The 26,231-nt window shown below is 40.6% G+C and overlaps 1 protein-coding gene across 3 annotated transcripts in view; it reads left to right on the forward strand.

The window, feature by feature from the left end:
• The window catches only part of CARD11 (caspase recruitment domain family member 11), a 115,937-nt gene extending 94,592 nt beyond the window's left edge, over positions 1–21,345 (forward strand). For all 3 annotated transcript variants that reach the window (XM_030002361.2, XM_030002360.2, XM_030002359.2), the window contains 19 exons: positions 1,248–1,400; positions 1,494–1,619; positions 2,112–2,309; positions 2,802–2,981; positions 4,002–4,056; positions 5,306–5,421; positions 6,611–6,714; positions 9,438–9,490; positions 10,298–10,430; positions 11,004–11,205; positions 12,054–12,180; positions 13,300–13,540; positions 13,954–14,050; positions 15,105–15,200; positions 16,149–16,281; positions 16,842–17,021; positions 18,174–18,298; positions 19,141–19,256; positions 19,817–21,345. In XM_030002361.2, coding sequence (XP_029858221.1) covers positions 1,248–1,400; positions 1,494–1,619; positions 2,112–2,309; positions 2,802–2,981; positions 4,002–4,056; positions 5,306–5,421; positions 6,611–6,714; positions 9,438–9,490; positions 10,298–10,430; positions 11,004–11,205; positions 12,054–12,180; positions 13,300–13,540; positions 13,954–14,050; positions 15,105–15,200; positions 16,149–16,281; positions 16,842–17,021; positions 18,174–18,298; positions 19,141–19,256; positions 19,817–20,021 — 2,640 coding nt within the window. In that variant the 3' untranslated portion in view covers positions 20,022–21,345. The remainder of the gene's footprint in view (positions 1–1,247; positions 1,401–1,493; positions 1,620–2,111; positions 2,310–2,801; positions 2,982–4,001; positions 4,057–5,305; positions 5,422–6,610; positions 6,715–9,437; positions 9,491–10,297; positions 10,431–11,003; positions 11,206–12,053; positions 12,181–13,299; positions 13,541–13,953; positions 14,051–15,104; positions 15,201–16,148; positions 16,282–16,841; positions 17,022–18,173; positions 18,299–19,140; positions 19,257–19,816) is intronic.
• Positions 21,346–26,231: the final 4,886 nt, after the last annotated feature.

Below are 26,231 nucleotides of genomic sequence, written 5' to 3' on the forward strand. Positions count from 1 at the left end.
GGCTATTGTCATATCGGTGCCAAAAGGTCTTAATGAAGCAGAGGGTAATAAAGGTTTCAGTACTTGAGTGGTCACTAGTTACCAGAATGCCCTGCAGAGCGCTGCTGTAACTTGCACAGGGGTCTTAACTACCTTTGTTTGGGCAGATAGGGAAAAAGGATGATATGCAGCAAGTTTAGCACTGTGTTACTCTGTGAAGAGCTTAGCCAAATATTAGGATATATGTGAGAGTGCTTAGCAGTTTGCTGGAAAAGGCTTGTGGCATTTTAAAATGACACTTAAAAAGTTATCAGTAGAATGCATTTCAGAAATGGCTGCAGCCTCTAGCAGTGCCTAATGATTTTTAGTTCTAGTACAAATCCAATCCAAAGGTTGAAAAAGGGTGTAGTATAGAAGGTTCTGGGAGTTCTGGTCCAGGTAGAATCTCTTATATTAATTGCAATGGTCTTACAGCACCTAAAGAAACAGAGAAATAATCATAAAATAGCTAAAAATAGGATTGAAATTTTTCCTAATGGAAAGGATAAATAAACCAAAGGCAGTTTGTTTTAGAAATACTTAGGTATACTTAGAAATATTAGGTAACCAAATATGTCACTGAAATCTCCGACTTAGTCTAGGTATTTTAAAAATAAATATGCATATTACTTGCTTGCATTTTGTGCCTTTTTCATCTTCCATTTATGGTTAATTTTGGATGGCTATTTATTTGTTGGAACCTGCTCTGGTAATCTTGTTAATTTTAAATCTGAAAGAAAAAATATTGCTGGACACTATAGAAAGTGAAGCAGTGGTACCAGCTACCCCAGGCATGTTTAATATTCTCTGAGCATAGCCCTATAAAGCCTATGCATGCTTTAAAAATTCCCCTGAATGTTTTCTTAGGCCCTGCTCTTTGGCAAAGGGTGATTTTTGTGCTCAGTGAGAGCTGATTAATAGAGAAGAGTTTTGAATGCAGGGCTTGGAGTGAAGAATTGTCACTGCATCCAAAATGGATCAAATTATAGCCAGTACAATAAAACAGTAAAACAGTTCCTTCATCAGACTATTCTGACAGCAAGACAGCCTTTATTCATCTTTTCTGACACTATTTTAAAATATGAACAAACGTCCACCTCTTCTGCTTTCCCATTGCAATACCGTGTTCATTTTCTATTCCTCTTGTTTGTTACTGCCTCTGTTACTTTTCTCCCTGCAATACTATTTTCTCTTTCCCTGGCCTGTCTCTTAAAAATGTCTTTCCTCAGGCTGACAAGAGGAGTTTGCCAGATTCAGACAAAGCCATTTTGGATATTCTAGAACATGACCGTAAGGAGGCACTAGAAGATCGTCATGAGTTGGTCAACAAGATTTTTAATCTCCAAGAGGAGATTCGTCATGTGGAGGACTTGAGAGACAAGGTGAGAGATGGAAGGATGGAAAGATGGATTATCTCAGGCTAGTGCCCAAAAGACCTCTGAGAGCAGTGGTGGTTAACAGTGTGTCATTTCCAGTATCTTGAAGAGAAAGAAGATTTGGAGTTAAAGTGTTCAACACTAGGAAAAGACTGTGAGATGTACAAGCACCGTATGAACACTGTGATGATACAGCTAGAAGAGGTGGAAAAGGAGCGAGACCAGGTATCTAACAGTTAAAGTGGGGAAAATCAGTAGCAAAAGCCTGTATCTTGTATGTGTCACTTTGGGGAATTGTGGGTAATTGGACCCAAAATACCATTAAAAAATAAACAGTTACAAGAAATTGCTACTTGTTGGAATTTGCATTACAGTAATTAAACATGGGATAATATTGGGTTGTTTCCACAGCGTAGCATCTGGCAGGCAGGACTAAGATCTTAACAGCAGCTACTGCAGGCTTTATATTAGTGTCAAGTCATCCGGTTTGCACTCTGGAGCATTTTGCCACCAACCAAGAGGGAGCTGGAAATGAACCATCCTCATCATCATAATTTTTAATGGTACTACTGTGGCACATCCTGGTCCTAACTGCTGTGTTAATTGGTGAATGGTTACGAGTTCTGAAGTCCCTGTTCCAAACACCTTACAAACAAACCCAGCAGGAGAATGTGTCTGGTGCCCAGGTGCAAAAGAGGTTTCTTCTCTCCACTGCAGGCATTCCGCTCGCGCGATGAGGCTCAGACACAGTATTCACATTGTCTGATTGAAAAAGATAAATACAGGAAGCAGATTCGAGAGCTGGAGGAGAGAAATGATGAACTCCGAATTGAGGTGGTTCGGAAAGAAGCTTGCATTGTTAACCTAGAATGCAAACTCCGACGGCTCTCTAAGGACAATAACTTTCACGACCAGGTAGGGCTGAGGAAGACAGACATGAGTTCTTATTTTAAGACTTGCTTTTAAAAATATTTTGGTGTGGAAGGGAGAGGGGACTTTTTTAATTCCCTCCGTAAATTAACTGAAAAAAATAACCTCCTGCTACTAAATGTCAGTGTTGTGAGTTCTTCACTACAGTGGGGTTCAAGTTGTCTGTGTCATGCACATAGCTTCTCAAAGGCTGGCATTCCACAACTTGATTTTAAATGGAAGGGAAAGAAATACAGAAAGACAACTAATGTCTACACTGGGGTAGAAACTACAAATACTTTTGAGGAACGTGCCCCAGTGAGCAGAAATCCCCACAAATGTTAATCTAAATTACTGATTTGGGTCTGGAGCCACATTCTGCGTGAGCTTCTGAAGCACTGGAGTCACAGAAAGTTCAATCAGATTACTCTAAAGGGCAGTCATGAGGAGTTGTACCAAACTGATCTCAGAAATAAAGTGTTTCCTTCTGATCTTTAGAGTTTGCCACGGAATCTACCCATTACCATTATTTCCCAGACCTTTGGGACTCCTAGCCCAAAAGCCAATGGTCAGGAAGCAGATGACTCCTCCACTTCTGAAGAGTCTCCAGAAGACAACAAATTCTTCTTGCCTGATCAAGCTCGACTCAAGAGAAGAGTGAATCTAAAGGGAATCCAGGTGTGTCTTAATATGAGGCTGGAATGACATAGTGCAGGGGCTGTTAGAACTAAGAGACATAGTACACGTTGCGGTCATGTCTCTGAAAGTGCTGTGCTGTAAAAAGAATAGATATGATAGTGAGCTGTCAGTTTTTGCCCTGTGGTGATTTGCGTCTTAAGGAGCAGATATAATCAGGCTTCACAGACCATTTTCTGCCCCTTCTCCCCATTTTGTGTATTATCCTTGCTTCTGCTGTTCATTCACATTCTTGGAGCGTTGTCAATAAATTGATTCTTTGCCTCCTTAACAGTAGTGAAAAAAAATGACATAATGCCCAAAGTCCAGCACACAAGTAACTGAAGGTGGAAAACGAAGCACTGGTGGAAAGGTTCACATCAGCTGCAAGGAGTAATTGAAAGAAATGTACATAATCTAGAGCAAAATTAACCGCCTAATTTAGAATTAAATTATGGCAATTTCCTCTCACTTAAGAGTAAAGGGTAGCATGAGTTAGGTCCCTGAGTAGCTGCATTCATACAGCTATTATCTGATGCTATATGCATGAATTGTAAAAAAATATACAATCTAATATTCAAGGGTTTGAGCTTCCCTTTCCTTTCATCTGCATTTGAATTCTCCCTGCCCTTCATAACCTTTCTGAGCTCTGACTGTCATTATTACTTATTGCAATAGAGCTGCATTTTTTACATTGCACACTCCAAAAGGATGGCTGTTGTATTAACGGCTGCCTGAAACCAGTCCCAAGGCACCCACTTCACCTTTTGTCTCTTTGTTCCCTCAGCAGAATCTGGAAATTGCAATGCATTTGGGCCAATCTTTTAAAAGTAGTTAGGTAGCTAACTCTCATTCACTGCAGTGGCATTTAGATACCTAAATATCTTCTAAATTTTGGGTCCTGTTGTTTACAGGAGGGCAAATATATTGCAGCATAACAGTGAAAAAGGGGTGAAAATATCTGGTTTACTGTGTGTGGCAAATGTTCTGGATTTGTGCTGATTTTTGTCCTCTTTCTTTTAGATAAATCCAAGAGCTAAATCCCCTGTCAGCATGAACAAAACATCAGAATTTCAAGGTCAGAAAGAGCACCCATGTCCTTATTCCTTTTCTGTTGGTTTGTCTCATTCACTTAATCTCTTTAAGTTGTTTTAACAGATATGCCAACTAGGGAAATTCTTAACTAAGTTCAAGTCAGTAAAATAGTTTCCCTCATAGATAACAATGTCATAATTTAAAGTAGTCAAGTGTTCTACCTGAATGTCCTCTCCATCCAAAGATACCTCCACAGACACACAATATTGCATCCCATAGCTTACCTAAATTTTCTGTTTACTCAATTTTCCTTTTAGTTTACAGAAATTTTAAAGTCATCGGTGTAACACCTGTACTAAAAATCATTATACTATTCTCTTTTTGCTGTTGGCAAAAGCCTTCAAGCTGAAAAGACCCTAATCTAGTGATTGTCTAATGAGTTCCTTTGACCTTCAGCAAAAGGGAATTAATTTTAAATCTGAAGCATTGGCAAGGTTTTGGGAGAGGGGGGTTGACCCACCCATCAGACAGCTGCCAAGTTACCAAACTTGTTGCTGTATACTCATGTTTGAGCTCCTCCTAATTCCTCTTATTTATGTAACACTGTTCTTGAACCAAACGCCATCTTAGGCAGCACTTCCTTTATTTGTTATGTGCGGCAGCATGCTCACTGTTGTACAAAATATGATGGGAAACATGTTTCCTGCTGCAAGATATTGCATGTTAAACAGTATGTTTGGTATCAGGTAACGTGCAACATTAGTGCAAATCAGAGGTGCTGAGGAAGGGAAGGAGTCCACAAAGACATTCACACTGTACTACCTGAGACTGCTGAGGTATCTCAAGCTTCTTGGTCCCCATTGTAAATTGTTTGTTGTAAAAAAAGCGTAATTCAGTGAGCCAACCTTATTGCAGACTACCAGATTCAGACGGCGAACTTAAAACATAAATTAATAAAAACAATCCTTCTTTAATTTGTCAAACAGTATTCGTAGATCTAATAAAAACATATAGGACAGAGTTGAAAGAAAAAGTTGGCAAGAGGCTGTCCAGAGTGGCGTGCATTTCTGCACTTTGTCGGGAAGCTGACGGGGAAGGAAAGGGACCCTGAGCTGCAGGGCACAGAGCGCATCCTGGAGCCTCTGTCCAGTCCAGGGTGGGGGAAACAAGAGAAGCTGAAATGGAAAGATAACCTAAGTGTTGTTGCAAATCTGTGAAAGACTCTGTATTGAAAGTGATCTGACATAATTTTCTCTGGTGTCTGTATTTTTCTCTGTCACCTGTGAGTGCAGCAGTCAGAGCACAGGATGAAGATGGGGCTGATGCGAGCAATGGCCGCACAGACACGAGTTCCTCTAATTCTGTTTCCATCAGTAACTCCATCAGCAGCTGCGAAGTCAGCAAGATTGTAAGGAGCCTTCACATGCCTCTTGCCTGTCTATGACCGTCTCTCCTAACGTGGTTCAGAGCTTTCACAACCCAGTGTTAGCACTTCGCTAGCATCCCAGCTGTGATCGCATTCAAGGCCCTTGTCAGAAGCTCCCTTAATCCTTTTACCAGCTTTTTGTTAGAACCATGTTATTAGCCTTTTCCAAAATCACAGAATTGGTTTATGTTTATTTAAAGATATTTCAAATGTATTTATGACCTCTTGCTGTCTCCTTATGCCATTTCACATTTACTCTTAGAAGGAAGAGATTTTCTTTAAAAGCTGCTTTGTAATTTATTTAAGAAAATTTTCAGGGTTTTTTTGAGTTCTCTAATGCTTTTCCTGTCTATACATAATAGTGAGTGAGAAAAGGGGTGCAGATCACAGTTGGAAATTTCTGCACAGCATAGCCAAACCATTTCTTCCCTGCTTGCTGTATCCCCATAATCTCCCAAGGTAGATATTCCATTATACATATGTGAGCACTGACACAGCAGGACAAGCAGACAGAGAGAGTGCTCTTGCAGCGTGTTAATAACAAAGAACAAAACATCTTTCTAGAACACCATGAAAAACGCTGCCCCCAGGAAATTAAAATTATACCCAAGAATAGCCAGGAAAGAACGCCCTGCCACTCGTAATAAGCTTAGCTGGGTTAGGAATATTCTTTGGAATATCTGTTGGATATTTAGATGACTTATACTGTCTTCCCTCTAGTACAATTCAGAGTTTAGTTTCCAGTGTACTAGATTAATAATTTAATGTATGGAAATCTGTATTTTTCTTCCTCATTACTAGTATTTATGTATATAAGTATATATACATTCCGCTTTTCATCCTCTTCCTCCTGTATGTCAGCTGTGCAACACATAAGCCACACATCAAGGATAAAGTTAAAATTGTTTGGTAAATCAGCCAGTCATGTGGTCACAGAAAGAGGTACTGTGCTAGCACACAAGCTGTGCATATTGCTAAAATACTGGAATACGTTAATACAAATACTCCTGTGTGTAGCATTCTGCACATCTAGAACCAATTTTTCTTAGCATTGTGTGTGCTTCACAGTGCAGAGAACCACTGGCAAGCTAGCAGGCTAATGCTTCTGTAAGTTAGAAATGATAGCACGTTTAAGACAGATAACCTTTCTGTCACTTTTGTTTTTTAAAAGCAAACCCTGAGAAATCGCAATGACAGTATCATGTCTACCACTCCTGAACCTCCAGGAAATGATTCAATAGTCCGGCGTTGCAAAGAGGATGCCCCTCATTGCAGGTAGGTAGCCACGCTGGTGAAATATGCCGGGAAGCTGTTGTCACAAGGAGGAGGTGAAAAGGGCCATAGATGTCCTTGTGTCTGTCTCTAGTTGGAGAGGTTCTATTAGGCAGCAGGACTAACTCGCTGAACTTCTCCAGGCTGCAGTCCTTCATCCCTCGTTTTGTCCAAAACACTCGGGAGTCTCTGGTAGTTCAGCTGGGATGAAAGACACAGTGATACTACTGCAGCACTGACTTTTTTAATGTACATAACAAGAAACTACTGAAATGACCAGGCACCGATGCTACTGGAGAATGTGCTCTGCCTTTGGATACTGATCGGGCTTCACTTTTTGCTTCTCAGCTCCATGCTGCCTGTGTCTGTGTCCCTGTCCTTTCCCCTTCTCTGAAAGCCCCTCCTTCTCCTCTGTAAGCTGCCGAAATAGAGCAGAGCTGCTTGAATGTCTGTGAGGAATGGCGGGGAGAAGTGGAGGAAGGAGGCAGTTTTTGTCGGGTTCGGAACTCTGTATCTCAGCATAGCAATGAGGGCAGAAAGATGCATTGCCCTCCGCTCCATCTTCTGCTGCAGCTTCCACTTCTGTCGGGTCACGGCCCTGCGAGTGAAATCAGATCAGCTGGGGAATGGGAAGTTAGCGGCAGGAAGGAGAGAGACCTTGCCTGCCTCACGGTCCCCTAAATGGCACTGACCCCTTTTAGAAAAGGTTTATAGCAATGCAATACTTGGACAATACTGTTTTGGTGCTGGTGTCAATAGTATCAGTGTTTGTATCAGAAATAGCAGAAGATACAAGTACACTCCCTAAGGATCTCAAGCAGAAGAAGAAAAAAACAAAGCCCAAGCAAACAAGTTTAGAAGAAAGCAATATATGTGGAGTGTGGAGATCTTTATTAGATCTATTTTTTAGATCTAATCTTTATGAGAACTTTATATTTTTAATGCTTTTCAAAACAAACTCATCTCTGGCAGACTGCCACTTTTGCCTCTCTTTCTCTGTGTAAAGCTTTGCAAGACAGCTTTCCATTGAGGGCATCCTCAGCTAGTTCTCCCACATAATTTTCTAGGCTGCTGAGGATTTAGGCAGAGTTTATTCTAGTCTCCCTTAGCTTCTCCTATATTGTCCTCCAAGCCCCTTTTTAAAGTGTGTTGTTTTAATTCAAGATGGAGAAAAAAGGTTGTTTTATTAATGATTTGAATGTTTCGTGTTTCAGGTGCTTAACTTGAAAAGCCTTTAGCATGCGTGAGTATTTAAATATTTGCAGTATATTACAGAATGCAGTAAAGATTACATGGATATTATTCGTCTTATGGACTTATTTCACTACAGCTCTGACTATACCCTGTTCCATATATTAAGGCATTGGAAGACGGAGCTGTACTGAAATCTGAAAATTTTCCTCATGTTAGATACTCTTTCCCACTGGCATGTGGAAGGAAAAGGTACTGTGGAGCAAGGTCTGAGTGTGGCCTTACTTTGTTGAGCTAATAATCACTAAAGTCAAGCATCTCATGCGCATGCCCAAAAGTCCACTGTAGTTTATAACTTTATAATTAGCCTGCTAAGGTTTTTTTAAACTTGTTGGTGAACATAATCCAAAATAATTGCTATTTGCATGCCAAGTTGCAGGTTTCACAGTTCATCTGATCTTGATTTGCGTGGAAAAAAAGTTAGATCATAATTTAATATAGGAAAAGGTATATTATTTCCCTGCTTATGCATGGTATAAAAATAGCTGATTCTCCCCAGACTGGCTGCAAAAATTCACCGTTCACCTGAAGCCAAATATGAGGAATATCAGCTCCACAGGAGACCTACAAATCATTCTGAATGGGAAAAACAACAAGCTGTTATTTAAACAGCTTTGCAACCAAAGGACAAGCTTTAATGAAGTCCTTCTAGTGAAGCAGACAGATCACTCAATTGGCTGGATATTCCCAATATCCCTTTAAGAACAAAATTTTGGTGAATTTTAACTGTTTGTTTTTAAAGCCAACCCACTAGTCACCCTTAACAGGAAAGTTTGTGTCAGTGGGAGCTGGACTGGGACCAGAGCTGTGGCATAAGAGTGTTTGTGGAAAAGCTTGGTACACCTTGCCATTCTGTTACTGTAGGTATCTGAGTAACCATGCAAGGTACCATTAAGCCGTTATAAAATGCTTCAAGTACCTTAAATCAAGCAGGTAAATTACTCCTTTACTGCTGCACCTCAGTCACTTCCCTTGCATTCACTCTGTCCATCAGTGAGCTTCTGACATTTTTGATCTATCATGGAAAAAAAAACCCACGCTGCAATATATATATAGTAGACATTATGCAACCATTTATCTCAGTGCTGAAGCAGGTGTGGTGCAAGTCACGAATATGAGACCATCTGTCAGCAGCTTCCCTTTGTCTTCAGCAAAATCTTCATTCCCTCACCGCTGTTAGCAGTTCTTCTTTCTGAACCATCTTGCTGCTTCACAGGCTTCCCATGTCGGCTGACACATATTGCCTTCCTGCCATCTTCCTACACCTTCCCTGGGCCCACAAGTATGTTACTTGCTTATTTTTTCGCAGCTGTGCCATTGTCTGATGCAACACCTCCAACATCTTCCTTTTTCACAGAAAGTGTTCCTCCTTCAGAACTTAATAAAATCTGCTGAAGTTGGAAAGCTGCTGCAAACTGGAAAGTGAACAGCTTTCTCTCTCTCTTCATTCTTATGCTTTGTTGTTTTAATTTCAGCCTGGTTGAAGAGGACAATGACAGCTTTGGATATGATACTTTGGAGCTAGATGGTAAGCAAGAGGATATAATGTATACAGTTTAACTATGAGATCTATGTGATTAGCTCACCAGCTACAGATATTGTCAAATAATCAACTCCTGGTCGAAATAAGATGAGACATATAGTCTGAGCAAAAACCAAGTCAGTTCATTGTAGCAAGAAAACAAAGGGTCAAATAGTGGTGAGAATAAGAAAGCAGTTATTCCTGAAGAACTAAATGGGAGAAGGATTAGACTGAATTAATAGATGGAGGGTGCTTGACTGAGGTTTGCAGGTTGATAAGAAGACCTCCAGCCTTAAAATGAGGAAAGCATCAAACTGAGAGGGGAAACAGTAAAGAAGACAGACCCAGACTCTTCTCAGTGCTACCCAATGAAAGGAGAAGAGGCAATGGGCACAAACTAAAGAACAAGCAATTCCATTTAAACAGAAAAAAAAAAGCTTTTTTACTGTGAGGGTGGTGAAACACTGGAACGGGGTGGTCCAGAGAGGTTCACTAGTCTCCATCCTTGGAGATACTCAAAACCCAACTGGACAAGTCCTGAGCCATCTCCTCTAGCTGACCATGCTTTGGGCAGGGGGGTTGACTAGACAGTCTCCAGAGGTCCCTTCCAACTTGCTGTTCTGTGAGAGTGATCAGGTAGGTCTGGTAAGCACGAATGGCATTCCTTGCCATGGGCTGTGGACATGAATCATGCCTCTGCATCAGGAATGTCCTCCTTCAGCTTTGGCTGGGATGAATCAGACATTCATTTTCCCCTTTTCCCTCTTTGTCACTCTATCTGGGACTCATTTTCATTCTTGTTACTCTTTTCAGATGACAGTCATGACAGGCAGTCACATGGAGCTCCTTCAGTGCACTCTTCCTCTTCTTCTCATCAGTCAGAAGGCCTGGATGCCTATGACCTTGAGCATGTCAACTCCATATTTAGAAAGTTCTCTCTGGAAAGGTATTTGGGATGCCAGTTTACCTACCTTAAACAGAGACTGAAGGGAAAGGCTACTATGGTAGAAATCCTCCATTTAACTGTTAGTTGCTGAAGATATAATGGCAGGAATATGATGTCACAAGTTGTTATTTGACACATATATCTCATGATACTGTGCTAAGTCTTTACTTCTTTATGTCAGCAGCAGTATAACATGTTATTTTGGAACCCTTTCATATCCTGTAAACCAATGAAGGTCATCCTAAAATTTCAAAACCTTCAAGGCAGACAAAATGTTCTAGAGACCTAAATTTATCCTTGTGATCTTGTTATCTTGCTGCCACAGGTTGCTAGGTGAGGTACTGTTATACATCTGAGTTATTCAGTCATGTCAGAGCACTTGAAGCTATCCAGATGCTCTTCTCCAGAACTTACGCAGTAACGAGAAGGATTTCTTTTAAAGTTCTTAGATCCTAGTGCTTGATAACACTAAAAGTTTATTTATATGACTCTCATTTATCATACATGCATTTAAGTCTGGAGTGGTAGCTAAAAGCTGAGATAACTAACTGTTACTTCCTTTCATGAACACAGACCTTTTCGTCCCTCTGTCACATCTGTTGGTCGCATTAGAAACTCCTGCCATACTATCCAGCGCGTAACACTGAATGGAGACAGTCTCAATTCAGAAATCACTCTGGTTGGGGGTAATGATAAAGGGAGCTTCATTAGCTCTGTCAAGACAGGATCACTTGCAGAGAAAGCAGGACTTCGGGAGGGACACCAAATCCTACTGGTGAGCATAAAATCATCAACAAACAGTATTGGGTGTCTGTCCATCTACATGCATGCACACTCACCACAATACTTTCCTTTGTTTCTTCTTTCATCTTGTATTAATGACAAAGCTTATGACTCATGCAGAAGAAATTCTGCTGTTCGCTATGAAAATATGGGAGAATAGTATTTGCAGGCATACACATACTCATTTGTGCTTTACAGTAGCTCTGTATGGAAGAGATTAGAGCAACTGATGCTTTATTTAATATGTATTGTATAGTGCAGCCCCTTTGAAAAGACTAGAATGGGATTTGCTCTCAAATTCCTAGTACTTTCCTGCCTGAAAGGAAGTTCATGCTACTTAGCTTAGCATGATGACTCCTGAACCGTTCTTTAGAGTGGCCTGTCTTGGGACTGGACATGTTATGAACAGAAATGGATACAGCTGCAATATGAATGTGAAGAAGGGCTGCACAGCTGCATAGCTGTCCCTGGCATCACATAAGCAGGAGTTCAACAGTGCTTCTGCTAAATTGCTCTTTGCTTAGTTTTCTCTCTATTGCCAATGTTCCCAAACCATTTTCCTATTAAAATGCCTCCAAGGGGAAAAAAACACCACAAATAATATTCCTGCACTAGTTACTACTGGGATGCCTGGGATTGTCAAAAAGCTGCAGTTCTGTTGACAGCTAGCATTCCTAATTTGAGAGAAAAGAAATTAAATAATTAGAATGTAATCTGCATCCTGATAGCAAAGTATCTGCATTGTTTAATCAGAAAAAGATTATGCCGCTTAAAAAAGATGGTATAATTGACTTAGAGATTGAACCTGCACTGGAGAGTTAATATTTCTTTCATATCTAGTTGGAGGGCTGCATCAAAGGGGAAAATCAGAGTGTTCCCTTGGATACTTGCACAAAGGAAGAAGTTCACTGGACAATTCAGAGGTGTAGTGGTCCAGTAACACTCCAGTATAAATCAAATCATGAAGGTAAGACCAAAAGTATTTCTCATCTCAAATAGTCCCAGGTCTATTATACTAACTTGTCTGGATGAGAATGACAGAACTGGAATATCCTTTGTATTGGTATAAATCTGAAGCATGCCCACTGGTGCTAATTATAGCTACTCTGTGTAACTGCTACAGGTTTTAGCTTTGTGACTGAGAACAAAAAAAGCTCATATGCTTGTCGCTACAGGACTCTAAAGAATTTACATGGTGGGCCAATAATGACATGACACAAAACACATTCAAGCTTATTTTTATGTACAGTTTTCCGTAATACAATGTGGTGAGCTGAATCATCTTTATCCAGCTGAAGTCAATTTAGCATTTACCTGATGGAGTTGCCCTGTTTATTACCTTTGTGGCTTTATCTTATCTTTAACAGCTGGAGTTCATGTGTGGTGAACAGAATTTGATTTTAGTGTTCACAGCCTGTAATGATAATTTCAGGTTATGGATCAAAAATTACATTCCAAAATCCATTTTTTACTGGTGTATATAAATTTGTGGGTTTTTTTTTTTTTTAATGCCGGTTAGAGAATTTCAGCTGCATAGATCACACAGGAAGTGATGTCTTTGATTTTCTTTGATGTTTTCAAAGGTAGGAAAGACTATTGCAATTTTTTCTGAGCACCACTTACCTGCAGATATAGCATGTTATAGATTGTGGGAGTGCCAATTAGAGCTAATAATAAAGGGAATAGCTTGTCATTAAAATTGGTGGCAGAACTCAAGCTGTACTTACAGGATAGAGCTATAGCTGTGTCTGCGTCTTTGCTGACAAGTTCTCTGTTTCACAGGTCATGTGTGGAGTACTGAAAATGGAGTTACCTAAAAGTATCATTACTATAAGAATATTCTCACAGATTCTGATACCAGCAGCGTGAGCTGTTTCTGAATCAATGCCCCATTAGTGTCTTTAAGGCGCAGGCCCGTTAACCTTGTTGTAACTAGTGTAACTAGCACTCTGGAAGTATAAACCCTCTCTCGGAGGGGCCTCAGAAGTTTGTGCTGTGTGCTTTTCCCAGAGAATGCCCAGGAATGCAGGAATACTGAGCTTTGACCGGAAGCGATCATGCTTCACCCCTTCCTTCTCTGCTGCAGGTTACCGCAAACTGCTGTCAGAACTGGAAAAAGGGCTGATCACGTCGGGGGACTCATTTCATATCCGCTTGAATCTGAACATCTCCAGCCAGCTGGACTGCTGTTCCCTGTCAGTGAAATGTGATGAGATTGTTCATATTCTCGACACCATGTACCAGGGGAGGTGTGAGTGGCTGTGTGCCAGAGTCGATCCGTTCACCGACAGGGACCTGGAAATGGGGACCATTCCCAGCTACAGCAGGTGAGTGTAGTGCTGAGTGACCACAGCTGAGAGCAGTGGTTCTGTAAACAGGGAAATTAATAGCTGCTGTAAGGAAAGAGGTATATGTCTTAATTTTTGAGATAAGGCCTGGTGATGTTAAACTGTAATATGAGCTATAAAGCTCTAAAAAGGAGACTCCAGATGTTACCTGAAAGAATAATGTGGGTTTCTCAAAAAGTATCATAGGAAAATATGCCATGGAGATTCTTTAATCCTTAACTGCACTGCAGTCCTGCTCATTATTTTGTTCCTGCATTTACTGTGTGATTCAGTCAGTCCTCACTGCTATTTCTATTTAATCTTTTCTGTAGGCACAGACCCATTGCAATCCAGCTTTCTTCACAGTGGTTTCAAAGATATCTTGATCTATGTGATTCCTTCCTTCCTTTCAGAGCCCAGCAACTTCTTTTGGTGAAGCTGCAGCAGTTGATGCACAGAGGAAGCAGAGATGAGACAGAAGGCTCATATAATACCCTTCGGGCACTCCGGGTAAGTGTCTACAAACAAGGTCACTGCTACTTGTTGTTCATTGTTAATTCTACAGAAAGTCCTGTTTACACTCTATGTGGGTTTTGATTGTGTGAGGCAATGGGCACCTTATGTTTGCTTTAAATAATATTGTCCCTGGCAATGGCCCTAGCTCTGGCACACTATTAACCCTTCCAGCTATGAGGGAGTACACTTTAAAAGTCTAATATATGTTCTGTGTCTTAGTTAATCCTTTTCATTCTTCTCTGCCTGTAAGCCTCTACTGCATCTTCATATCCATGTGAGGAAGAAGCTGTGTCCTTGGACTTAATAATCAGAATTATTTCTCTCCTACTGTGAACAAGCGTCTAATCCACAGAGCTGTCATTGTCCCGTATTAGAAAGACCTGTCTCTTCCAACCTACACTCTAAGCAGAGAAGTGGGATTGTCAGGTCTTCACACACAACAGCCCTGCTGATTTCTCCTTTCCCTCAGTGAAAGTAATTTGCTTTTTCTTTCTTTAGACCCAAGAATTCCATCTTTACATAATTAAAAACTAACTTCCTGATATATTAGTTACTGTAAGTTATTTTTAGAGCTTGGGAGACATATATGCTTCTAACATTTGCAGACATACTGTAGCCAGTGCTTGTATTTGATTTCAATCAAGGTTAAGTGTCACACATTCCTTCTGTGCTCCAGTCCCCACTGATCAAGGGACAGAGATCACTGGCAGAGACGCTAATGAAAGCAAAAGTTTTGCATGCTATTTCTTGGTGCAGAAATTGCCTCTTTCGTAAGCTGAGGAGAGCAGTCTCCTGTGAAGAAAGGAATGTGGAAGAGCAGTTACAGAAGCGGTGTTTCTCAGCGTAGGCCATGCTATGTCTACAGTTTGCTTAGAGCATTGTATTTGGGATAGATATCAATCAATTACTATCCCTTTTATTGGAAATATAAAATACCTGCTTTTGCTTGTTCTGTTTCTCGAATGCTGTGATTTAAAAAAAAAAAAAAAAAAGAAAGAAAGAAAAAAAGAGGGAGGGAAAGAAAAATTCCTGTGTTATTTTTTACTAGAATACATTGCAGCCAGAGGAGCCTGCCCCACAGAGCGACCCAAAAGCCAGCCCTCGCCTATCCAGAGCAAGCTTTCTTTTGGGCCAAATATTACAGGTAATAAAGTTCAAATCCTCAATGAAATGTCTGAAATAGTGGGTCTGAACGGCAGATATTCTCAGGTTATCCTAATTTCCCCAGAAACCCCACCTCAGGTATAGAGTTTCTATCAGGATTTATTCCTATCAAAAAGAGATTTAATATATGAAAAAGATTAATGGGTTGTGTTTTCTAACTGCTCTTGTGATGTGGGGTGTTTATTTTTAAGTGCATGCCTTCCATTACTGATGTAGCTTGATGCATCAAACATGTCTGCCATCGTGCTGAAATGTGTTTTGCTTGAACCATAAGGACAAATCCAGTGGGCTAGACCAAATCCCCAAGTCTCTGTGAGATAAGGTTCCATCAGAAAATAGTCCTCTAATTGTAGGTCAGTGACTCTGCGCATGACAGAGATTGTGTGGGTGAAAGATAAAGTCTTGTGAAGGAAGATGGTTGTGAAGGTTAGCAAATACACAGGAGGACGAATTAATATTTGGATAAAGGAATAGTTCGGTGGATGAGGAATGAAAGCATGAAGCCTATTTCTTACTGTAAAAATGTGCCATTTGGGACGTTTTAAGTCTCTCTGGTACAGCAAAGAAAAGGCAGAGGTTTGGGTATAATCTGTGATCCATATGTGCAAATACTCAGAGTGCGTATGTTACTCTGCTGTGGACACATCAGTGCTTGTACTGGTGAAAGCAGGAAGCTCTGCGAAGAAAAAAACATGCCGCTTAAGAGCAGAGAACAAAATAAGAAATCCCAAAGGGGATTAACAAAAGCTGTGAATCAGATCTATGATATTTAAAGAGCCTTAGAATTCAGTCAGCAGATCCATGGAGTCTTGTCTTTGATAGACATAGGTAATTCAGATCTTGTAGATAACAAGTCTGGGCTGACCAATACGTGGGAGAATAAAGAATGTGAGAAATGAGAGTCAAATCTCTTTGTTCACCTTTTCAGTTTGTCAGTAGGTCTGAAAACAAATATAAGCGTATGAATAGCAATGAGCGAGTCCGTATCGTCACTGGCTGCCCCTCTGGTCTGGCACGGACCTCATCTGAAGCAAAGAAGCCATTGCCTGATAAACTGGAAGGTATGGATATAAAATAGTAGTAGCTTTTACACATGTGGCACTGATATAAAGGCCTAGATAAAGGTCTACATAACAGCATGGCTGTGAAAAATGTCATAGGTCTTTCCTATTAGTAGCATCTGTGGTCTGCTCTGTGCAAAAATTTGACAGCATCAGTGACCAAAACTGATTTAGCTAAAAGTGCTCGAGGCACTAAGCCTTCATGAGCAGGTTTAGGACACTGAAACTTCCTGTTTGGTTGGCAGTTCTTCCTAGGTGGTTTCTTGCTCTTTGTCCGAAAACATTTAACTCAAAGTAAGTCAAGCTAATAAGCAGAAAGATTCTCCAAGCAAGTGTCCTGTGAAAGTATGAAATAATCTCTTGAAAGCAAAAGGCACTTGAATTCTTTAGTATTAGGTTGGACATCATACTACTGCATATATAGTAAAGACATCCTGACAAAAGAGAAGGGAGGACCAGTATGACTAACCATGTCATTTCTGGTTCATGTGTTTCTCCTTCTTTTTCTCCAAATACTGACGGAGAGGAAACCAAGGATAAATGTCTTGTTGTTTATTCAGATTTGGATTCCGAAAGTGAAATCAATAAGAGGCTCAGTCTGATCCCTTATAGCTTGGTGAGACCGATCCACTGTGAGCGCAGGCGCCCCGTACTTTTCACTCCCACCATGCTTGCCAAGACCTTGGTACAGAAGCTTCTCAACTCTGGAGGTGCCCTGGAATTCAACATATGCAAGCCAGGTAATGGGATAAAAGAGGACCATGACTGTTAACCCTCAATGTTGGAAAGATGAACATATATATGCGTGCACACGTAGGGGCATACACGTGTGACAGTTGCTTGCGGTACTTCAAGCCATATCAGAGTGATGTGTAGCTATAAATCCTGCTTTTTGAGAATATCTGGGATATTTGAATGTTTTTGAGACAGCCAGTGCACATGGTTATGAGATTCTGTGTCTATGAATATTATCCATGTGTATGCTGTGTGGTTGCTAGGATGCCCCTGAGAGACTGAAATGCTGTGAGTGCTCTTTCTGTTTGCATACTGTTTGCATACTGCATATCTAGGCAATGTGAAATTTTGATTAATTTGTTTCTAGTATTTGCTATTATGAGGAATATCTTCCCTAGAGCAACGTTAGGTTTCTATCTCATCCAAGGCTGTGAAGATTGTGCATTTGATCTACTCGAAAGACTGATTTTCTTCCATGCTAAGTATTTACTATTAAAGCAATATGCAGTACTGTGATTGCTGTAGGGCAGGATTGTATACAACACAGCATTAAACATAGCTGACGTTTCATTTTTACGCTAATATTGAATACCCACCGCATATTATGCAGTCTTACAGTTATCCAGACAGAGAAACTGAAAAGTTAAGTATTATAATAAATATCCCCTGTCTTGGAACATAAAACAAAAGCTTTGATGTAGAGCTGCAATTCACAAGGGGGCCAGTATCACACATTGCAACCTAAGCCAAATTTTTTGAAACTTTAAACACAAATGTTGGACACTAAATCCTTGTTTTAGGAGCCTATACTGAACAGACCTTATTTTTTTAGCACTTCTCAGCATCCTCCAGCCCTGAAATGTTACTAGTAACATTAGGTGCTGGAATTGTATTTACTGTTTTAATTTAATGCCTTCATAGTGTGGTAGTAATTGCCCAAGGACTCATTGGTGCAGGATATAGCTGAGATGCTCAGCTGTGATCAGATTAGGTTTTAATTGAATTCAATGGAAGAAATGAGGCAGCTGTTAAGACAATTCATTGCTCGTCTTCTTTCTCTGAACCATCCTTACATCCTATGTGAAGTACTATGGCTAGTTTTCTAGGTGTGCTGCTGTTGTAATCTTGATTTTGTCCTCGTCCACATCTCTTTCCAGATATTGTAACAAAGGAAGAGTTCTTAAGGAAGCAAAGAACAGAGACTATCATCTTCAGCAGAGAAAAGAATCTGAACACATATGAATGTATTGTACCTGCCAATATTGAGGCTGTCACTGCTAAGGTGCTTCGAGTACTCTGTATCCCTTCGATAGGCTGTCTGTGAATTTGTCTGCAATGTGTGTTTCTTCTTGAATAAGAGACTGACCAATTTACAGTTGCATGTTCTCTTTCTTGCCCACTTTCAGTCTCAGATTTGTATTTATTCCCCCAAATGGCTTTTATTTGTGCTCTTGCTTTTCCTTTTCTTTTTCATCCTCAGCCATATCCTTTTATATTCTTGCTCCTTCCCTGTGATGACCCACATTGATGCAGCAAAACATTCTTTCATTTTCTATGCTCCATCCCTTATTCAGTTCCTTTTCATATCATAAGTATATATGAATGTGCGAGAGAGTAAGAGATACAAGGACCTAGACAAAAGAAAGGATAGCCTGAAACACAGACATGGGGGTGTACAGTACAAAGATAACAATGTCAAAGACAGAGATCTTATATCAAGTAGAGTAGATTTGATGCACAGCATGGAAAAAAGGAGAGTTAAAGTGATGTTCTTTTCTCTCACGAGTAGTTGCAGTAGATGTTCTCTCTGAACAAAGAGCAAGTATGTGTGTTTGTGTGTATATGTAAAACTAGTATTTTATCATACTCTTCATCTTTAGATCAAACCATTTCTATTTTGAACCTTTTCAGAAAGCTATTAAGCTCAGCTGTTATTTGACTGACTAGTTTTAAACCAGTAGGAGGAGTTTGGACTTTAAATGTATATTTGATTAAAAGGTTTAAAATCCGTACAGTGGTAAATGGAGAGCTTTTCAGCTGACCCCATAGGGTGTGGATACCTTTATCTTGAGATTCCACAGCAGCGAATGTTCCTTTGTGACACTGTTATGACTTTGTTTTTAGAACAAGCATTGTCTCCTGGAAGCTGGAATAAGCTGCACAAAGGATTTAATCAAAGCCAAGATATATCCTATTGTTCTCTTTATCAGAGTCTCAGAGAAAAACATCAAGAGGTTCAGGTAACATATCAAACCTTTTGCATATTTGATATTCCGTCTTATTCAGTGAATAATTTTCGAGTCTAATAATGTTCTCACTGAGAGAAATAAAGAACCTTTTCTCTCTTCATCTGGTGCTTCTATGTGCACTATTTCCTCCCGTGACTCCTCCCTGAAATCTTACAACCGGAGAAAGTAGGAATTCCCCAAATCTAGCACTCTTTCACTGTCACTGATAGCAATGAGCATTGTGAGAGGATGAGGCTGAAGAATCTGGGGTTTTCTCTATGCTCAGCACTCCCACAGCATTTCTTAAGGTAATGCTAGCTGGAAAAGGAAAGGTCGTAAACACTTGCACTCTGCCTACATTCAATCCTTTTAAATTGTTTCCCCATAGCAAATACTTTTCCTTGGGGGCAGCATGGAGGTAAGGGGAGGATAGATGTGGAGTAGCTGTATTCTCCACTGCTTTTATTGCTTGTATATAGTCAGTAGAAAATAAATTCTTGATGGGACAGCTGGGACTACAGGATTAACTTAAAATGTAAGACATTTATTTTTGTTCTGTTCATTCGATACAGGAAATTATTGCCAAAGCCAGAGACTGAAGATGAGTTTTTACGTATGTGCCGTCTGAAGGAAAAAGAACTGGAAGCACTGCCATGTCTTTATGCCTCTGTAGAGGCAGATGCATGGAGCAGTATTGAAGATCTTATCCGAACAATAAAAGACAGGATTGGAGAAGAGCAGCGTAAAACCATCTGGATAGATGAAGATCAGCTATAAAAAACAATAAGTAAAGTGGAGCTCTTTGGTGACAGAAGGACATATCCAGGTGGAGCAGGGGCTCGCAGAATTCTCTGATTAGGTGCCCAGTGCTCACTCCTGTTTCACCCTTGCTGGTTGGGGACTTTCTGCTGGCAGAATGCATGTATGGAATGGAACTGGAGCTGTGCATTGAATAGCCAATGTCTCGGATGCTGGCGATCTAGGATGTGGGTCAGACCACAGCCACCACCACAACTTCGGACCCACCAGCATCTCTTAAGGGACAGCAGCTGTTCAACATGTGAGAAGGACAAAGATCTTGAGAGGGAGCTTGGGGTAATTTATTACATTAAAAATATGGATCTCATTTGGCTCATTGAAAACTTCTGATGAGACCAGATAAGTGGAATCTAAGAGGAATAAAGCATGAGGATTGGGCTAAAGGATATGGAATTGAGATGTGCCCCCCACACCCCCTGAGGTGAGATTCTGAACATACCCAGTGAAGGAAGCTCAAGGCTGGTTGGTAGCAACAGCAACACTACCGCTGATGGCCATAGCAGCTCGGTAGCCCTGTTTCTCCATAACCATCTTAATCAGAAGAAAATAGCTATTATTCCTGGCATTAAAATGACAATTTTCCCTTCCTTTTTAAACCCCAGTTTTATTTAACAGTTTTGCAGGTTTCCTTTGTAGTCCTGGCACTTACAGGAAAATAGACTCCACTGTCCCAGTGGCACATCAGATCTTTCCAGATCTGTCAATGTTTCATTTAGTTTATCCCTGCCTCTGCGTTGTATTCATTTGTACATCTCTCGATTTTTAGCATTTTTTACTTGTGGAAAATACTATGGTGCCTTCTCCAGACAACAGGTTTCTCTGTTTCTCCACTGAAATCTGTATTTCTCTACAACATCATCGCCTGCCAACATGCCTGCTCTCAACAGGAGGGACTGTTCTGAGAAGAAGAAAAGGAGAATTTCATAAGCCAGTAATCGCTGTGAGCCACTCAGTCCTTGACCTCTCTGCCGTGATTGACAGCAAGGAGACCAGCAAGCACCACACTGTGCTGTGGCCAAGTAGGATAATATTTTCAAAAGTGTGTACATGACTTAGAAGAGCACATCCCATTTTCAAAAGCACTTAACTCCTCAGAGAGTTTAAGTTCCACTGATAATGAGTGGGACTTAGACTCCTAAATCTCTTCAGCCTTTTAAAATTTTTCCTCTTTACATTAGACACTGTATTGGGACTGCCAAATTGGTTCAATAAAACTGACCAGATAATAATGACTTGCACAATTGCTGATCTGAAATGCAATAAAAATTGACCTACAGATGAAGAGTTGTACATCCCATTATCCTTGGATCCTTCATTCCCTGACATATCCCTCCCTTTTAAGATGCTTTTAATAACAGATTTACCTTTGCTTCTGTGTTCATCCCAAGTTCCTCATCTTGGTGCTTCAGGCTGGCGTGCAGCAGCTGGCAATAAAAAGACAAACAGAATCCAAGCAAAACATCTGGCCTGGTTGCTCTCACTAGATTAACTGCTACGTTGTCTTTGCAGTGAGCTTCTGATGTTGTGGGTGTCTCTCAGGTAGATTGGGTCAGTTCACGTTGTCTTGTGTGACTGTGCTTTTCTGCTCTTCCCTTTTATGCACATAATTTTTTAACTAATGGTATCTTCTAGAAGTCATTTATGTCACTTTACATCTAATTTCTGCTGCTGTGTTTCTCAAATTATTAATGTTTGAAAGACTGTTCATAGCTAGCATTTCTCAGAGAGTAGCTCTTTACCTGCCCGATGCCGTATGTTTGGACTGTGCAAGCAGGGGGATACTACTATTTTGCAATCTCTTTACAAAGTGCGGGCTGCATACACAATTTGCAGCTCCCTCCAGGGCAAAGAATAACAACCAATTGGCGTATATATAGAACAAAGTGGATGATTCTTCAGAGATCCTCTGTAGCTCAAGCAGAAATAAGAAAGCATGAGTTGGAAAAGCTAAGCCTTCCAGGAGCATTTTGCATTCATTCCTACTGTCCTGATAACGCAACCTTCTGTAACAGCTACCTGTGGTTTGTTACTGCCCCTCTTGTGACGGTTTCTGAGTCCACAGCTGAGCAATGGGAGGGACTGTAAGAACATTTCTCAGCTGCTTCAGCAAAAAGTTCAGCCAGGTCAGTGTCAGATCCCTTCAGAAGCAACCAGCTGACGGCTCACCAGACAGAACTCACAGAACGTCCACGTCCTGGCTGTGCCGCGGGGATCGGTAACATCTGGTGCAGTGGCTAGAACAGATGGCTAGTGGGGCGGAGGGGATGAAGTATCTCAGACTGCCATGGGTGTTTCTGCAGTGATCTTCTCTCACCACAGCTTTATTTCTGAGCCCTCTTTACAGGGACAACAGCTGTGGATGTGATTTATCTCACTTAACTTTAGACGTGGGAAAGGTATATGCCAAAGTCTAAAGGAGATTCCTTTTACAATGAATGGAGATACACTTCCAAAGAGCTATTTGTCTAACTTACTGTAGATGGCTATCTAAGGATGAGATGAATTGCCCTCTGAACTGTCTGGGGTTTTTTTCATGGGCTATGGAAAGAAACTAGAGGATTAGCCTGGCCTTTAGCATTTAGCTTTTTGATCTGCAATTTAGGACAGCTAAACCACCTTATGGGAAGAGTGGAACAAGAGATTGAGGCAGAGAACAACAAGAGATCTAATTATTTCCATGAAACAAGAGAGGAGTGAATACATGGAACAGACTTTTCTTCTTGGTGTCCAAGTATATCTCCTGTAAATTCCCAGCTCTGCAGATACTATAAGGCATTGTGGTTGTCTACTCACATGATGCAAAGCAACCAGACTCTGTGAAGTGAAGTTCACTGACAGAGCTGTGTGCTGTATCCTGCGTAACCCTCATCTCTCTTTGACTCGGTGGAGAAGGACTGAAAATTATATTCCCCCTTGACTTCTGGATGTGAACTCAAAGAGCAAATCTATAGCTGGAGTATGATTTGCAGATCTGCAACAGAGCAAAAAGCCATTATCATTTACACTAGCTGGGGAGGTGGTTCTGATCTAGATCCAAATGCTGTCCATCTAAACTGGAAGAAATTAACCTCTGCATCTTTTGAAATATATTCAAATCTATGGGCTTGAAGAGAGGCCACGAATTTCCCTAAATGTCAGAGTCTTGGAATCAGTGTGGCTTCCAAGTCCTGAACCGGCAGATCTGAAGTGCAAACTTGGAACTCGGGCTGTAGATTGTTGCAGTATTTTTCATTCTGCTAAGCCTCACTTGTGAGGTATTGCTTTAAGCTATCAACCACTTCCCTCCTGACATATACATCCAATATATACAAACCTGGGCTGCTCACCACATATTCAAATGCCCACCTAGGCATAGCCAGCTTCAGTAGTGATTGTATGGTTGAAAAACTGGAAGCAATGATTAAGAAAACAAAATGGAAATTGGAAATGTTATAAATGTTTGTTGTAAACAGTATCACAACTGAATCCAAAGCAGACTCTCAGCCTGATCTCATCGAAGTGAAAAGATGCGACAAGTTTTATGTTGGATTATTCTTTGGGTGTTTTTATATTGTTAGACAGCACTTCGTATGAGATTTGTGAGCAATAACTGGACTTGCAGGTACCACTGAAATTCAGATAAATTGTCTAACTCAGTCTAATAAAGAGAAAAATTCAAGCTGCAGACCCGAGTTTGAACTGGGTGCTGTGCTTGGACACCAGAGTTCAGACCAAGCTGCCTGACAGACACATGTCTGGATACCAGTTGTATATGTCTACCTTAAGGTAAGCAACATTTACATCAATCCATTTTAAAATCAAATCACTCAAGGTTTTTAATTGAAGTCTGGGAACGTTTCTCAGCAATTTGAATTTTAAGTTAAAAAAGGAGTTAACAGAAAGTCTGGGCAGTTGCCCTGTATTTGGTATGCTACTTTTTCTGTTAAAAGGTGTAAAGCATAGGATAATAACCGCCTTTCAAAATCTATTATTGGAAAACTACTTCCTTCCTTTAAGTGCTCACAAGAGCTTGTTGAAAAATTTTCAGATGTAGATTGTTCTTTGGAAAATGTCACTGAAAAATTGGCCACTAGAAAATGCAATTGGAAAATTTTTCAATGGAATATTTTTCTGTTAGGAAATGTGTTTTCATCCAAATCAATTGTCTATGGAAATGTTTCCATTCTAACATTTCATTTTTTAAAAATTTAAAGTATTTCAATACTACTGAGGCAGTCCTTTTCAGTATTTCGCATACTTTAAATGTTTTACCTAAAAACACTTCTTGTTTTTAATTTTTTGTTTCTATAGTTGACATTTTTTAAAAGTCTACATTTAAACATTTAATTTGATTGAAACACTTGTTGAAGAAAATTTTGTATTTGATGTTTATATACTACAAAATAATGGAAGTAATAGCTTATAGCTATCAGATGTGGTATAATGTCTATGATCATGAGAAAGAAATCACACTGAATCTGGCTTTGCATTTTGTTTAACTCTGCTGCTAAAATGATGTATTATGTAAGTCAGTATCATGCAGTTCAGCACATTGGGGAATTGTTGCAGGTAAAAATTTCATGCAAACTTTATTACACAGAATTTGATATTCCTTTGAATCAGAATTCTGGCTGGAGGCTAAGCTGTCAATCGGTCTGTCTGCAGCACAGACAGCTCTGGCAGCACAATTTGCAAGGGAGTAGGAACACACACAAAGCAGACTTTTGCCTATGAACTTTAAGTGGAGATAGTTGCCAAAGCTGGAAAAATGCCTGTAAACCTGTTAGAGGTTTCTGTATTCTCTTATGCCAAGCTATTTTCATGGCCTAGGGTTCGAAAACTCTGCAGCAAGGATGAAGTCAGAGAGACACTATTCAGGTAGACTGACTCTAGCTCTGAGGGGTTCGGATTGTGTGAACCCTGGAGCTGTCACACAGGTTACAACACTGCATGGGCACATAAGGCTGAGATGTTTAAGCAGCAGTTACTATGCTGGCAGCTGGAGACTAGAAAAAGCAAGACACAGTTAGGGGTTTGGGACTTCTGGGAGAGCAACATTCTAGGATTTTGCAATTATTTGAATTGAGTACTCCGAGTCATTCAGCATTAATCAGCTTATACTGGGAAGCCTATCAAATGTGTTCCCCTTTGGTGCTGTTTCCATCTCCCTTGCTTTCGTTCAGTTCTGAGAACTGAAGAGTACAGCACTATTTTGTGCTATATACCATTAAAAGGTACACAAGATTTCAACCTAGAGATTGTGAATCCTTTCTTATAAGTTACTTTGTTTTCCCCATTTCTCTAGCTTGCTCAGTTTCCAGAGTTCTTGTTTGCTCTCCACTCCATGTAACGTGTGGGCTGATGCAGGGTTTGTAGCCCTGAGATTCTTCATCAGAGCACTACTCTATGCGGTGGCCTAGTGCGCCAAAAGATTAAGGAAAGTGAGTAAGTTGAAACTGTAACTCCAGAAAAACCTTGTGCTTTGTTTCTTTGTAGAAGAAAAAGGAGGCTCTCCCACGGATCAATGCAATGTGCATTTTAACTTTGGAGACCAAATCACGCTGTGATTTTTGGTTCAAGAACAGTGAATAGCGTTCTTTTGCTCTGGCAGCTTGGATGGCAGCACAGTCATTGCCTGGGACATCCCTCCTGGCATAGCAGGAGTTACTCAGACACTGCTGTGCGGGAGTCCTGCCCACACAGTACCTGGAGCGACCGGGGTAACCATTCTGTCTGACACTTCCCTGAACAGAAAACCTTATTCAGCCAACGCAGTGCTGAAAGACTGTGACACGAAATTTCCTCCTGTATCTTTCAGGTACTGCAGAATTCTGCCATGTTCCCAGAAATCACACTTGATTTCTCTGCAAAACTCTCTCTAGCCCTCAGGTATGATCCTGGACCCAAACACTGAAGAATCTGTGCCATTCTCACGGACTTTCCCCCGACTATTTCTAGTGCGAATTTTGATCTCTGTCTCTGAGCCTGCAAAAGCAAACAGAAGGCCTCCCATCCCTGCAGTTTTCACCTGTAGAACTAATGCTTCTTTACAAAGAAGGTGTTGTTAACGTCTTTGTACAGATAGAGCAAGTGGACAGAGAGCTGATGTGGCTTGTCCACACAGGTCAGCGACAGCCTGGCTCCCCAGCCTCTCTGCAGTGCTGGCTCCTCTCTGTCTGTCGTGCTCTA

Source organism: Aquila chrysaetos, chromosome 25 (genome assembly GCF_900496995.4).
Source record: "Aquila chrysaetos chrysaetos chromosome 25, bAquChr1.4, whole genome shotgun sequence".
Classification (NCBI taxonomy): Eukaryota; Metazoa; Chordata; class Aves; order Accipitriformes; family Accipitridae; genus Aquila; species Aquila chrysaetos.